Source organism: Cupressus sempervirens, chromosome 1 (genome assembly GCF_028749045.1).
Source record: "Cupressus sempervirens isolate cs-2001-9-10 chromosome 1, ASM2874904v1, whole genome shotgun sequence".
In the NCBI taxonomy this organism is placed as follows: Eukaryota; Viridiplantae; Streptophyta; class Pinopsida; order Cupressales; family Cupressaceae; genus Cupressus; species Cupressus sempervirens.
In genome coordinates this window covers 791,778,230-791,793,234 of record NC_143118.1, presented here as the reverse complement: position 1 = coordinate 791,793,234, position 15,005 = coordinate 791,778,230, and the positions used below count along the sequence as shown (strand labels likewise).

Genomic DNA, 15,005 nt, shown 5'->3' with positions numbered 1-15,005 from the left:
CACTGATAACTTTTGGAATTTGTGAACAAATTCTATTGTTGTCCTAGTTAGTCTAAGTTGAGTTAGTTCTTGGAAATACCATTTGATGTCCTTATTGTCAAATCGGTTCATGAGCTTTTGGAAGAATTCTTCATTGGATTTTACATCGTTATGACCCAATGAGATACATCCATGGGTCCACCAATCATGTGTTGCTCCCTCTAGATGGATTATAGCGAATTGGAGGGCATATTCTTTTGTCATGGGATTTAGAGTAAAAAATAATTAATTTTTCTAACCATTGGTGCGGTGTAATCTTTTCCAACCCATCAAACTTCAGAATTTTTATTTTATTGATTTTATGTTTGAGTTCTTCATTTACAAGCATTATGAGTGTTCACCTTCGTTTGCCTTCACAAAATTCTCTGAATGATACCACTTCTCTAATGTTAGGTTCTAGAGTTGCATATGCCCTTGCAATATCTTCAATCCTAGTCATTGGTTTCTCTATTCCTTCTTCTATTGGTAGCTCTGCTTTGGGTAGGAATGATGGTTGTGGTATTCTAGTTGCAGAAAACACATTATTATTTTTTGAGTGAGTAGACCTAGTATCTCTTGCCTGGTTGGGCTGAACCCTCAAATTGTTGATAGAATTTCCCAGATCTTGCAATTCTTGAGAACTGCTTGATTTTGATTCAACATAGTTTGGTTGGTTTGGTTAATTTGTTCAATATAGGATCTCATCTCATTCACTGAATCGTTCAATGTAGTTTTTTCTTGTTCACTACTCGTAAGTTTGCATAAGCCTTCACTCACAAGATGACGGGATTATGCTCCGATACCACTATAATGTCCCCTCTGGTACTCAGAGAATTAAGAATAATTTATTCAAATTGAAGAGACTCTTCATCTATGGACTCCAATATTGATTCCTAGGAGTATATTTATTCTTGGTTGATATTTATAATGCATGTAATTGATTTTCCCTTAAAAGACTACTTCCAAACTAGAGCACCCCAATGTAGATGGATTAATATGAAAATATTCAATGATGAATATCTGCGGGTATGATTGATTTTTTGGGTATTACTATGAGTTTGTTTGTCAAGTAAGCCTTCTGTTTATTTTTCTCTTAATATTTCATAAACTCTAAACCTTGACTGGGATGCTTGTATTTATTATGATTGGGTATTTCTTCGTTTGTTCCCTTGTCTACTACCACTCTTTGAGTCGAGGTTTCTAGTTTATAACTAATGCCACCATATTGGATACTTATTTATTCCACTCTCTGTTATGCTGCTCGACTTAGATTCATGCGATTGTCCCTTGACCTTTCCTTTGCTATGCTCTTCGAATGTGTGGGAAACTTTATCCTCTATGGATATTACAGAGGCACGACGAAGATTATCCAATTTTCCATTTGAATTCCTAGGTGTCACTTGTATTGGAGATGATTGATTGTAGACTATAATCGATTAACACATGAAAAAATCTCATATTCCCAATGTGTTGTACACTGTAGCCTACTGGTTTGGTCTAACTCCCTTCTATTCATTTGTTACCTTCTTTATATGGTTTGCGGTCTCTTTGTTCATTTGATTGGCAACCAATTTGTCTTTACCTTCTTTATATGGTTTGCGGTCTCTTTGTTCATTTGGTCTGCAATCAATTTTTCTAACTCCCTTCGATTGAGATTTTCGAACGTTGTTACTATGAAGTTATGAATAACTAAATCTGAATCCCTTGGCTAGTTTCTCTTCCCTCCACAATGTCCTTGCTCAAAGATAATTCCCAAAATTCCCAAAATATATAATGAGGAAGTGTTTGGTGTTCTCCATGTTGAGCAATTGTATCTTTTAGGTGCCTTATCATTTCTCTCGTCACAATCGTTCCTGTTAATCGCATATTTCTTAGACTATATACAATTTGTTAAAATGGTGACTATCAAATTTGATATAAAGATTAGTTAATTGATATCTTCACCATATAGTCACAAAGTTAATCGTATGATTATTTTGATTTTTATGTTTTTTTATATATTGCATTCGATGTCCATGCTCAAGCCCATGGTTATTTTTATTATTATTATAGTATTTTGATATTAATGCTTTCGTGTATATAATGATGTTTGAATATTTTATATTTAAACATAGATTATAATCATTAGCAATCTTTCATTCTTAACTTTTACAAGTATATTATTTTGTGTAGATAATATTACAACATAATTAAAGATTATATTATAATTTCTTTCATAATCTATATTATTATTTATCAAAATATAGTATTTTCATATTGGCATTACATCAATTGATATAATTGATATTATATCAATTTGATATCTTAAGAAATAGTATATTTAATATTTATTTATTTATTATTGTTTCTTATTAAATTTAGTCTTTGAAATGGGGATATTACATTCAACACACATAGAAACTGAGGAAAGAAAAAGAAAACTACAGCCACAAAACCTTAGCCGTCAATCATGGAAGCAAACTGGAAGTTTGGCTGCATTCGGGGCTCCTTTCTGCTAGAGTTCAGACTCCAGATGGCTGTCACAAGTCATTGCTGTTCGGAATTGATCGTTTGCTTTTATTATGGAAGCTTTTTGGAGCTTCATGGGCCTCATTTTGTGTCATTCTCTCTTGCTTCTTGTACAAGCCATTCGACGTGGAGTTTGACTAAGATTATTTTACTTGGTCTCTTTTACATTTGGCATAGAGTTTTGCTGAAAATGTTTGACCCTTTTCTTGAGCTACACGGGCTTGATTTTGTGGTATTTAGGAATGCCACTTCTGGAGCTTTCTTCAGTTGTGACTTGGTCTTATCCGCTTTTATACTTAAATCATGCCCTATTGCTTTGAGAATCATAAGTTTCATTTGCAGATTTTAATGGGTATGCTGAAATTTGTAGCTTCTGTCTCCATTTTATAGGCTCAATTTATGGAATAGAACTCCTATTTTGTTTACTCTTATTACAGCATACATAGCTTTCTATGGGGTTTTATCTGCTTCCTCTATTATTTTGTCATGAAGTTGACATCATAATGTTTCCTTGAATTAAAAACCGTAATTGTGTATGGTTTGAAAGCCACAACTTCATCTTGTCTACTGACTTCATATTCCCCTCTGCAGAAATTTGAAGAGGCATGGGTTTTTATTGCCTATGATATTGCTGTATATTTCTTGCTGAAGATTTTTCCTTTGAATCCACCTGTGGATGAAAAACTGGCTGTAGCTTTTCTTGTACAGTGAAGCTGCTCCATTTGATATAATCATTGTTCTTTTTCTATTATGGAACGAAAAATAAGCATTTCTCGCAATGGTTTTCCTGAGTTTCTGATAAGGGAGTTATGGAAACCTTCATACCCAAAACCCTCATTTCTTGCTGTAAGTACTGCTCTTTCAGCTAAAAATGTTAAGAATATAACCTAACTAATTCTACAGGTCTGATAAGTACAGACCGTACCTTCTTAGCATGGTTGATGTATCCTATGAAGTTATGAACGGCAAGTAAAACATTTTATACATTTCCTATATGAGCCGGCGATTCCAAATAGACATTCTTGTTTTATATTCAACTAAACTAATGTTAAGTTTTGTTAATACTAAACTGAATTAATGAAGTCGCCGATTTAGGGATAATAATGTTTTTAATGCTAAACTAAGGGTCATGTCCCTTGAGGGACATACCCTCTAGAAGGATATATCTACAGGTTGTGAATGTAGATTGGATGACACACAATTCACAGCAGTCCGATCATTCGAGCATTCTCCTTCCCACAAATACATAGCAGAGATTATACAATCACACAAGTTCAAGCATAGAGGACTGGACCTGCAGTAATCATAAAAGAAATCTGCCTCAAGAAATCTGAATATACATATTGTTAAAAGGATCATTCTCAGCAAATCTAAGTTTGATTCAAGGCTCACGAATTTGCAGAACTGTACAAAAAACCCTCTTTGATTGATAATTCTCTTCATTTTTTGCTGAGATTTCCTGTGTGCAGCCATAGCTTTCTGGGTTAAAATGTGGACTCCCTGTTTGTGCACCAACTGTAGATGTATTTCACAATCCTGTAGCCTTTCATTCTTTGCAAATGATTTGATGTCGTATGATACTGTAACAGCAACATCTATTGTCCTCTGAGATATCTTCACTGTTTGTATAAGCACCATACCTCCAATTGATACTTCTGCATCCCTGTAGAATATTCTTGGCATTTTTAAAAATCTGTAGCAGCAAATCTTTACTTCTGATCATTAAAATCTTTCACTGTCTTTGGCGACTGAAAACTACAACTTCATCTTTAAAACCCCTAACTGTTATTTCTCACTCTCATACCTTGCACCCTTTTACTCTGTTTTTACTTTGCTCTATACTTATAGCTCCCTACCCATTTTGCTCATCCTGTAGCCTGCAGTTTCAGCCCTGCTGTTGTATTTCTGCCAAAACTGTCACTATTTGTACAAACACCCTGTCTTGGCACTTGATAAAAATGAAAACCAATAAAAGTATCAATTACATATGGTGACGCAAATGCAGATACCTTTTTACAGAGAAGGTATCTGTACTTATTTCTCCCTAAGTGATTAACACTTTAAGTGGCACAAGTATAAATACTTCAGCAACATATGGTAATATGAAATAAAAGGTTTCACATATGAATCTGTTCCTTTGATATTTCTTCTGATTTTAAAATTGTTGTAGCATAATCTTGTTGTAAAAGAAAAAGGTTTCATAAATTAATATGTCCCTTTGACACTTTTGTTGTATCTTTTGATCAGCTTCTTTGATCCTATTTCTTATGGGTATGTTGGGCTCAATAACCCTCGTGGGAGCCTACAATTATATCCACATACCTATGAGAGATGAGGTTAATCACAGGAAGAAAACATATTAGTAATAAAAAAATTGATGTAACCATGATTGCTTCTGATATACTGGTGTATGTTTTTTGTTTTATGCAAGTGTATGAAATGACAGTAGAATAAAATATTTGTGCATGAGGTGAGGTGTTTCTTCATTGTTTAGATCCATTGGATCTAATACTTTTCCTTATGTATGCAGATCTCAGACACTTGGACAAGCTATGGTTCGGGTCAGCAGGCAAGCAGGACTAGAGCAGGACAACATGACCAGTCATTACAGGCAATGACTGGTTCCCTTTGTTCTTTCTCTTTCATGCTTATGCATTTTCATAGAATAGGGATATGTATCAGTAGATTAGAGGCCACTCTCACTGCCAACTGTGTGAGAGGTATTTACATTCTGCATGTTCATTTCATTTAATCAGTTGTAAATATCAGTTGTACATATCATTTGATGATTAATACAAAGGGCATTTTCATTTGATGATGAATACAAAGGACATTTTGGGTTTACACTTCTGTTCAGAATGAAATATGAGTTGCAATAAGTATGGGCTGAATGCAAATATCTCAAGAAATGTGTGTTGCATGAACACTTGTGCAATGTTTAAGACTAAATTTTAACATGTGTGAAAATTTAGTAACAGTACCATCTACTTTATTTTCTTAGCTTTATCTCTGAGTGCTTGCTTACTTTCCTAACCTAGAGCCATTCCACACTAGTAATTACTTTCTCTAACTCGAACTACTTTTGAGTAATTGACCTCCTTTGTATATTTCTGAGTACTAAAATAGATTTTCTTTTATTATCGTATGAAAAGATGAGTAACACAAGCACATGAAAAAATAAGAGAATGTTTGGGTACCGTTGTTTGGAGTACTGCAATTTGGGATAAGCATAATTGTGTACTAATGGAACTGGTCCATACTATGGTAAGGTTATATCCAAAGACAGTGGCATTCCACACATATGTGATATGTTATTTAACATAACTGAGTGCCTGTTTGCATATTACACTAATTGCAATCTGAGATACTCTCTATACGTCTTGTGATATTGCTACATTTCTTACAAATATTGATTAGATCCACAAATATTGCAATGAAGTTCTATGGGTTTCATTACTATTCAAAAACAAAAGCAATCAGAAGAATAAAAAATATATCATAATTGTGTTCTTAGGTTCACCCAGGTAGACTGGTTGCACAGAGAAAATTTGTTGTCATAGAAAAAACTCCATGAATTATAAACAAATAATCAATGGATAATCAATAATATAAAAAGCATAACGAACAGTCAATTGCTGAGAGATAAGAGAAACAATGGAACTGTTCCTGGCTGCTGACTTACCATTCATTGATTCATTTGGTTTCCTTGAAGCCAACCACCTGCAAGTCCAAACATTTTGTTCCAGTTAAGATAAGATAAAGATAAAGATAAATTTATTAATGAAGAAGAAGAAAGAAACTCAAAATTGGTGTGGTCAAGATATCAGCTGATGGTAAACTGAGAACATGATCAAAAGAAACATTGATTTTTTCCACTAGAAGAACATGAACTCAAGACAATGAATCAATCAATTTTCATCTTTAAGTGTTCACTAAAATCGTTGGCTTCTTCATGGCTTGAAACTGTATATTGAAATTTATTTTTAAGGATTCAGCATACCTAGTAGCTGCTAATCTGATTTAAAAGCTACACTAAGAGAAGCAGCAATAGATTGTGAAGCAGTCAAACATATGTAAAAGCATAACTATTTCAATCTAAACTTCAATGTAAAAGCATTACTATGTAAACATCATCTAGACTTCTAGCTTACCTTGAGTTGATCCAAGGAACAGTGAGAAAGGGGAGCCTTCCCTTCAAGGTAGGAGAGACTTTGTCCTCCTCATTGTGGCTGGCAACCCTATTTTGCAAGGGAATTTGTATAATTGCCCATGTTGCAATTTGGCATTATAAATAACTTCATGATTGCATACATTGAAATAAGTTGAATTTTGTGAATCTCTTCCCTCTACATTGTATTCATTGCCTTTTAAAATCTGAAAAAGCAAAAAAGCATATATTTCAAAAACACATAAAAATCCATTCTTCACCATAGCCAGATCAATGAGCCAGCAGGGCTCATTACAATGGTTTCAAAGTGGTTTCCTGCCATCCTATAGGCTAGGAAACAACTTACTTTTTGGTCATGTTGTTGTTAACTGAGTGACCAACACTCTTGTAGTTGTCCGGTTATGGATAAATACAGGAAATCTAGTAAACAGGGAAACCAATTGGAAAGCATGCGCTAATCTCAGGAAGCAAACAAATGCCTTAATGGATAGAATGAAAAGGATTAAGCAAAATCAAAAAAGGATAGATGAATTTCTTTCCAACCCGGCAACCACAGATAGTTGTGCACAGTATATGACATCATTTTTAAAGGGTTCTGCATCACAAAATAAAAAGAAAGAGAAACAGGTCTCTACAGGTGGGATATCCAGGAATCTTTACAATGAACTTTCTGCAGTTAGTGACCAGCAGGTAGTTGATCTCATGGAGATTAAAAATCAGACTTAAATTAAGGAAAATGTGGGTACTCATAGTTCTAATTTTTATGACAGCAATCCTATGTTTCAGCCTATCGAAAGCGTTCATGAGAGGGCAAATGTGGAGGATGTTGCAGGTATCACTATGAGTTGTGACTTGCATGATGAAAGTGCTAGTTTTGAGAATTGTATGGAAAATGCAAGTTCTTCTACTTCTGATTTTTATGACAGAAATCATTATGGTGAGCCTATGTAGGAGATAGAAGCTTTTCCATGTGTAGGTGACGGTTGAGTGGAGTTCCCTAGTTTTGACACTCAAGATTCAGGTGTTAGAAGTGAGTAATATGATGTCAATTCATGCCATAATGATTTTCATTTTCATGACAGTAGTGATTCATGCTTGCAGCAGCATGAGACAGTAGAGATTTTACAGGGGAATGATATTGACATTGGTGATGTGGACACTACTGAAGTTATGTATGAAGATGTGTTAAAGAAGGAGGATTGCTGCACATTTGTAATGGCACTGTCTCTATTCATATGTACTTTCCAAATGACAGTCATCTCTCTTATATTAGATGAAATATGGTAGACATGTCCCTTCAATGGACATGTCTATTCATTAGTGTTTAATATAATAGTTGTTGTTCAACACATATATATTTGTACATATGTGTGTGTGTGTGTAATACATCTCATATATATATAGTGAGTTCTATCCGACTGAAATTATACTAACATTGTTACACCCTTAATTTTGGTGTATATATAACATTGTTACACCCTTAATTTTGGTGTATATAGGGTTCTGAATAGTCAACTTGTGGCTATCTTAATCCTTAATTAAGTCATATTATCATTATTATATTATTATTTAGGTAGGTAGGTCGGCCTAGGTGTTATGTAGGGTTGTGTCTATTCAACCTAAGCATAATTAGGTATATATAGGAGGTTGTGAGTCTTATTTCAAGATCATATTGTGAAGTGTGTTCTCATTGGAGCTATTTGGAGGTTGCCCCCTCGAAGTGGCCTATTACTCTCAGTTTTTATCAAGTATTTATATAATATTTCATATTATTTCTTCTATTGTGCAAGTTATTTCATTACAAGTGGTATCAGAGCATGATCTTGGCACAATAGAGACAAGATTTTTTCTCAACATTGGAGGCAATTTTGGGAAGAGCATAACTTTCAGATTTTAGCAAATTTTTTAAAGATTTTTAAAGGGTTTTTGAAGACTATATTAAAGAAGCTATAGTCCAAAATTTAGACGAATTGGAGCAAATTTGAGCAAATTATTGCAGAATTACTATTTCTACACAATTTTTTGAGATCTACATATCTCTCACATCTGGCCAAATTGGAGTATAACTTGTATTGGGTTTTTGAATACATAGTAGAGGAGCCTACATTTCAAAGCTTGGAGAAAGTGAAGCAAAAATAAGAAAGATATTATAGGAAAATTTGCTTTCAAGGCAGCAAATTTGCCAATTTTTTGGAATTTTCCTGAGTAAGGGTATCTTGGCCCTAGTAAGTTATAGTAAAAAATTAATTAAAAAACTAGAGAATTTACATTTCATTTGTGTGATTTATTTCAAAAATATTGGTTTCCATCATGACAGGGCCTCCAACAAGAGGCAAAAAGAATGCTACCACACCAAGGAAATCCTCTGATCAAGATTGGGAAATAAGAGAGGATAGTAATCCCAATAAGGAAATAAGTAAGTTCAAGGAAGAGGTTAAGAGGGATATGTGTGACCTACGAGGAGATATATCAGATATACGAAACATGTTAAGCACCTATATGAATGAAACAAGGAAGGAGTTGTCAAGCAATCAAGGTGAAACCTTCAAATCAACTAATAATGACACAAATTTTAATACTCCTATGGGATCTAGGAATTTTTTGAGGTACATCAAACCCCATATGGACAAAAGGTCACGATGGCTTCCTTATATATAGAACCAGATCAATTCATTTGGTATTGTTGGCTTTGTACTCATAAGAGGAAAAAGGGCATCACCGTATCATGCTCAATTTTTACAGAACTCCAAGCACAATATAGCAATAGTGTGATAGAAAACTTCTTTAGACAACTTGTTAAGCTTCAACAAATAGGATCACTTAAAGATTATATTCAAAATTTCCATAATCTATCCTTAAGAGTGGATACAATTACAGAGGAGAACTTAAATGATTTATTCTTGGGTGGTCTATAGGATCACATTCAACATGAGGTACGCATGTTTAGTCCTAGCTCAGTGAATGAGTCTTTTATATTGGCATGCAAGGTAGAGGAGAAGTTCTTGATTCCTAGAAGGCAAGGGGCTAATGTGACAAGAGAAAAAGGTTATTCAACACCTTATCTTCCTCAACCTACTAGGTTGACTCCACAACAAATTGAGGAGAAAAGAGCAAAAGGATTGTGTTTCAATTGTGATAGCAAATATAGTCGAGGACATAAATGTAGTGAAAAGAAATTGTTCTTTATTGAATGTCCAAGTGAGGAAGAAGAGGATGAGCCCATATCAGAGGAGGACAGGGAGTCAAGTGAGGAATCACATGATTCTCAACCAATCATTTCTTCTCATGCACTTTCAGGTTTTAAATGCACCACAAACTCTCAAGGTAGTGAGTTTCTTAAAGAAGCAGAAAGTAACAGTGTTGTTTGATTCAGGCAGTACTCATAATTTCATCAACAAAATGTTGGCAACTCTTCTAAATTGTTTTATATATCCATCCCCAGAGTTTCAAGTTTTGATTGCAGATGGGGGCACAGTTAACTGTTCAAGGAAGTGTCATAGCATCAAATTATCCATGGGAGATTATCAACTTGATACCCCAATGTATGTGATATCCATGGGTGCGGTGGATATTGTTTTGGGAGTACAATGGCTTACTACATTGGGAACAATTGAGATGAACTTCCAAGAACTATTCATGCAATTTCAATCAAAAGGAAATGTAGTGGAGCTAAGGGGATTGAAGGCAAAATCCCCACAGATGGTAAGCTCTCATCAAATGCAAAAGTTTCTTAAGAAAGATGTGGATGGATTTGTGGCCCAACTATGTTCATTAGAAGTCTCTCAATCTAATGCTCTTACTCATCTAGATATACAAGCAATAATTGATCGTCACTCAGTGATTCTTGGAGATATGCCTAAAGGACTTCCTCCTAAGAGGGATCATGACCATGCCATACAACTAGTCCCAAGGAACCAGCCACCAAACATCAAGCCTTATAGGTACCCACACATACAAAAAAGTGAGATAGAAAAAATTGTTGAGGAAATGCTAGATGCAGGAATTATCAAGCATAGCCAAAGTGCTTAATCCTCACCTATTGTGATGGTGCATAAGAAGGATGGAACTTGGCACATATGTACAGATTATAGAGTGCTCAATAAGTACACCATTAAAGATAAGTTTCCTATTCCAGTCATCAATGATCTTCTATATGAATTAAATGGAGCTATGTATTTTACCAAGTTAGATCTTAGAACGGGTTATCACCAAATTCGGATTAAGGAGGAAGATATTTGTAAGACAGCATTTCGAACTCATGAGAATCATTATGAATTTTTGGTGATGCCATTCGGTCTTACCAATGCACCATCTACATTCCAAAGTTTGATGAATTCCATTTTTAAGAAGTTCTTGAGAAAGTTTGTGTTAGTGTTTTTTGATGATATATTAATTTATAGCAAGACTTGGGAAGAACATTTGCAACATGTACATCAAGCATTACAATTACTCGAAGATCATCAACTCTATGTTAAGTCATCCAAGTGTGATTTTGGTCTTAAGGAGGTGGAGTATTTGGGACACATAGTTTCACATGAAGGTGTAAAGGTGGACCCTAACAAAATTAAGGCTATCAAGGAATGGTCTATTCCAAAAACTATTAAGAAGTTGAGGGGTTTCTTGGGATTGATAGGGCACTATAGAAGATTTGTGAAGAATTACAGTCGTATAGAACCACCCCTTACCACTATATTGAAGAAGGATTCTTTTCATTAGAATGAATATGCTAATGTAGCATTTGAGCAATTGAAGAAGGCTATGTGTACAACTTCAGTGCTTGCCACTCCGGACTTCACCAAGGAATTCATTATGGAATGTGATGCTTCTAGAAATGGGATAGGAGCAGTTCTCATGCAAGAAGGTCGACCAATTGCTTTTGAGAGTCGTCAATTAAAAGGTAAAAATCAACTCAAACCTATTTACAAGAAGGAAATGTTAGCAATCCTTCATGCAGTTAAAAAATGGAGGCCTTATTTAATGGATCGACACTTCAAGGTTAAGACAAATCATATAGCATAAAATATTTTTTGAAACAAAGACTATCGTCAAAAGAGCAACAAAAATGGGTCACTAAGATGTTGGGATATGACTTTGAAATTGTATACAAGAAAGGGAAGGAAAATATTGTGGTTGACGCACTTTCTAGGGAGGATGAAAAAGATGAAGCCTTATTATGTGCCCTTTCAATATTACAAAATAATTGGGTGGTAGAAGCCAAAGAAGAATGGAAAAATGATGTTGCAACAAGTAATCTCATCCAGCAAATAAAAAGTGATGCTAGTAGTTCAAAGAAGTTTTGTTGAGCGCTTGTATCTCTACAAGAATTCCACTCTTAAACACAAGATTCTCAAAGAACTACATGAGTCCCCAATTGGTGGTCATTCAGGATTTTTGAAGACATATCATTGGGTCAAGCAAGATTTTTTTTGGGAAGGGCTAAAAGGTGATGTTCAAAAATTTGTAGCTGAATGTTTGGTTTGTCAAAGAAATAAGGGGGAAACAATTAAGACACCAAGTCTCTTGCAACCTTTATCTATTCCTAGCCAACGTTGGGAAGAGGTATCCATGGACTTCATCACAAGGCTTCCCAAATCTAAAGGTCATAATATCATCATAGTAGTAGTTGATCGCCTCACTAAATATGCGCATTTCATTGCATTATCACATCCTTTTACAACAAGTATAGTGGTAAAAGTTTTCTTGGAGAATATCCAAAAGCTACATGGTACACCTAAAGTTATTGTTAGTGATCATGATCCTATCCTTACTAGTTACTTTTGGAAAGATTTATTCTCATGTTTGGGTACTCAATTGGCTCATAGTTCTTCATACCATCCTTAATCAAATGGGCAAACTGAGGCTGTTAATAAATGTTTGGAAGGATATCTACATTGTTTCACTTCAGAAAAACAATCTCAATGGGTAGATTGGCTACCTCTTGCAGAATGGTGGTATAATACTTCTTTTCATAGCTCATCAAAAATGTCTCCATTTTTGGCACTTTATGGATATCATCCTCCTTCCACCACATCATCATTAAAGGTGTCACCAAGAGTTCAAGTAGTAGAGGACCACTTGCTTCATCAACAATAGGTACTTCTAGGACTCGAGGAGAATTTAGCTATGGCAAAAAATTGAATGAAACAACAAGCGGACCAACATCATAGTGAAAGAAATTTTGAAATTGGGGACTAGGCCTTCTTGAGATTGCAGCCTTATAAACAAATCTCAATGAAAAAAAAAAAAAAAGAATAATAAGTTGTCTCCAAGATATTATGGACCATACCAAATCATGCAAAAGATTGGTAGTGTTGCCTACAAGCTTGAGTTGCCACCAACAACAAAGATACATCCAATTTTTCATGTTTCTTGTTTGAAGAAGGTAATTGGGCAGAATATTCCTACTCAAACAGTACTACCAAAATTTGATGAAGAAAAAAGAAGAATTTTGGAACCAGAGTGCATTCTTCAAGCACACACGAAGAAGCTAAGGAACAAAATCCTAACTCAATATCTCATCCAATGGAAGAACTTACTAGTTGAAGAGGCCACATGGGAGGATGAGGAGTTCATTCAAAAGAATCCACACTTGGTTAGCATTGAGGACAATGCTTCTTTCAAGAGAGGGGGCATGCTACGCCCTGAATTTTGGTGTATATAGGGTTATGAATAGTCAACTTGTGGCTCTCTTAATCCTTAATTAAGTCATGTTATCATTATTATATTATTATTTAGGTAGGTAGGTCGGCCTAGGTGCTATGTAGGGTTGTGTCTATTCAACCTAAGCTTAATTAGGTATATATAGGAGGTTGTGAGTCTTATTTCAAGATCACATTGTGAAATGTGTTCTCATTGGAGAATTTTGGAGGTTGCCCCCTCGAAGTGGCCTATTACTCTCAATTATTATCAAGTATTTATATAATATTTCATATTATTTATTCTATTGTGCAAGTTATTTCATTACAAACATTAACACTCCCTCTTAGTTAGGGAGGATAAACACAGGACCATATATTACCTCAATGTAAAAACTTTGATCAGAAGATATTCAACATTTTGATATGACATTTGATGTCACAAGCATTGGCCTCCGAAATATCAACAAATGAAACACACCAAATAGTCTAAGTAATTATATTAAGAGTAATGGCCTTTTGAATGTCATCTCATATGACATTCATCATGTACTTTTTGAGCGATGGTCTCTTGAATGTTGAGTTGCAAGATATTCACCAAGCACTATAAGTAATGGCCTCCTAAATGTCATCTCATATGATATTCACCAAGTACTCTGTGTAATGGCCTCCTCAACATCAATTTGCATAACATTCACCATGTACTCAAAATGTTTATAAGGTATATGCACACGCATTCTCATAATGCGTACCATATAAACGTCCACAATGCAAAGTATAATCCATCATGATTTGCATAGACATCATAAGATATCCATCATAATAGAAAATTAAGTTATCGTAAGATTGTCACCTTTCAATAACTTATGTAAATACAAGTGATGATCATTTGGAAGTCATTACTTCCTCATGATCTACACAAGGCGTAGGCCCATTAAATCATGCAGTCACACGCATGATACCAAAAGTTTACATTAAGTCAAAAACTCCCTCAGATTCTAATATGATCAAGATCTTTAAGGATCAACTGAAACATATCCTCTATCCACTCCTTCAAACGGATGTGTCAGACTTCCCTTGAACATCAATCTTCAGAGCTCCTCATCCAGTTGCCTCTAATGAAGTGTCAAACTCCCTCTGAATCTTATATCAATCTCCCTTTTCCTACAAAAACATTCTTAGAGGAAAAGATCAAGGAAAATAGCTCTTATGTATAGAAATATAAATAAGAGAGAGACTACACTGATTAGATAAATAAAATATTCAAGAATAAGAAATACTTCTGATATGTTCTTATTTATTTCATACAACCACATTGATTGGATGGCCCTCTTCGTTGGATAGCTCCATCACCAAGGTCTCCACACGTCAACACCTTTATAAATCCAAGCAATAGTTAGTCAGCTAATGAGGGGTCATCCTTTTTTTTTAAATTCTTTTACCTTTTTTGTGGCCCTTTCACATATGGGTTTGACCCTTCTTATACTCCACTAATGCTCCATAGTGCTTTTCAGTTGTCTTCATTTGGGCATGCTATTTTTTTCTATTTTTTTTTTACATATACCTTGGGCTTCGAATGAGACTCTTATCATCCACATATCTTTTTTGTGACCAGTTCTAATTCTTCCTGTCTTTGACTGGTGACATGCCTAGTGTCAAATGTGTGTTGGTCTCAC

General features: G+C 34.8%; 1 protein-coding gene across 5 annotated transcripts in view; it reads right to left on the bottom strand.

Annotated features, from left to right (window-relative positions):
- The window catches only part of LOC149580246 (Tetratricopeptide repeat (TPR)-like superfamily protein), a 344,359-nt gene that overhangs the window by 236,416 nt on the left and 92,938 nt on the right, over positions 1-15,005 (bottom strand). For all 5 annotated transcript variants that reach the window (XM_089790050.1, XM_089790051.1, XM_089790054.1 and 2 more), the window contains one exon: positions 6,209-6,246. In XM_089790050.1, the coding sequence (XP_089646176.1) occupies positions 6,209-6,246 (38 nt within the window). The remainder of the gene's footprint in view (positions 1-6,208; positions 6,247-15,005) is intronic.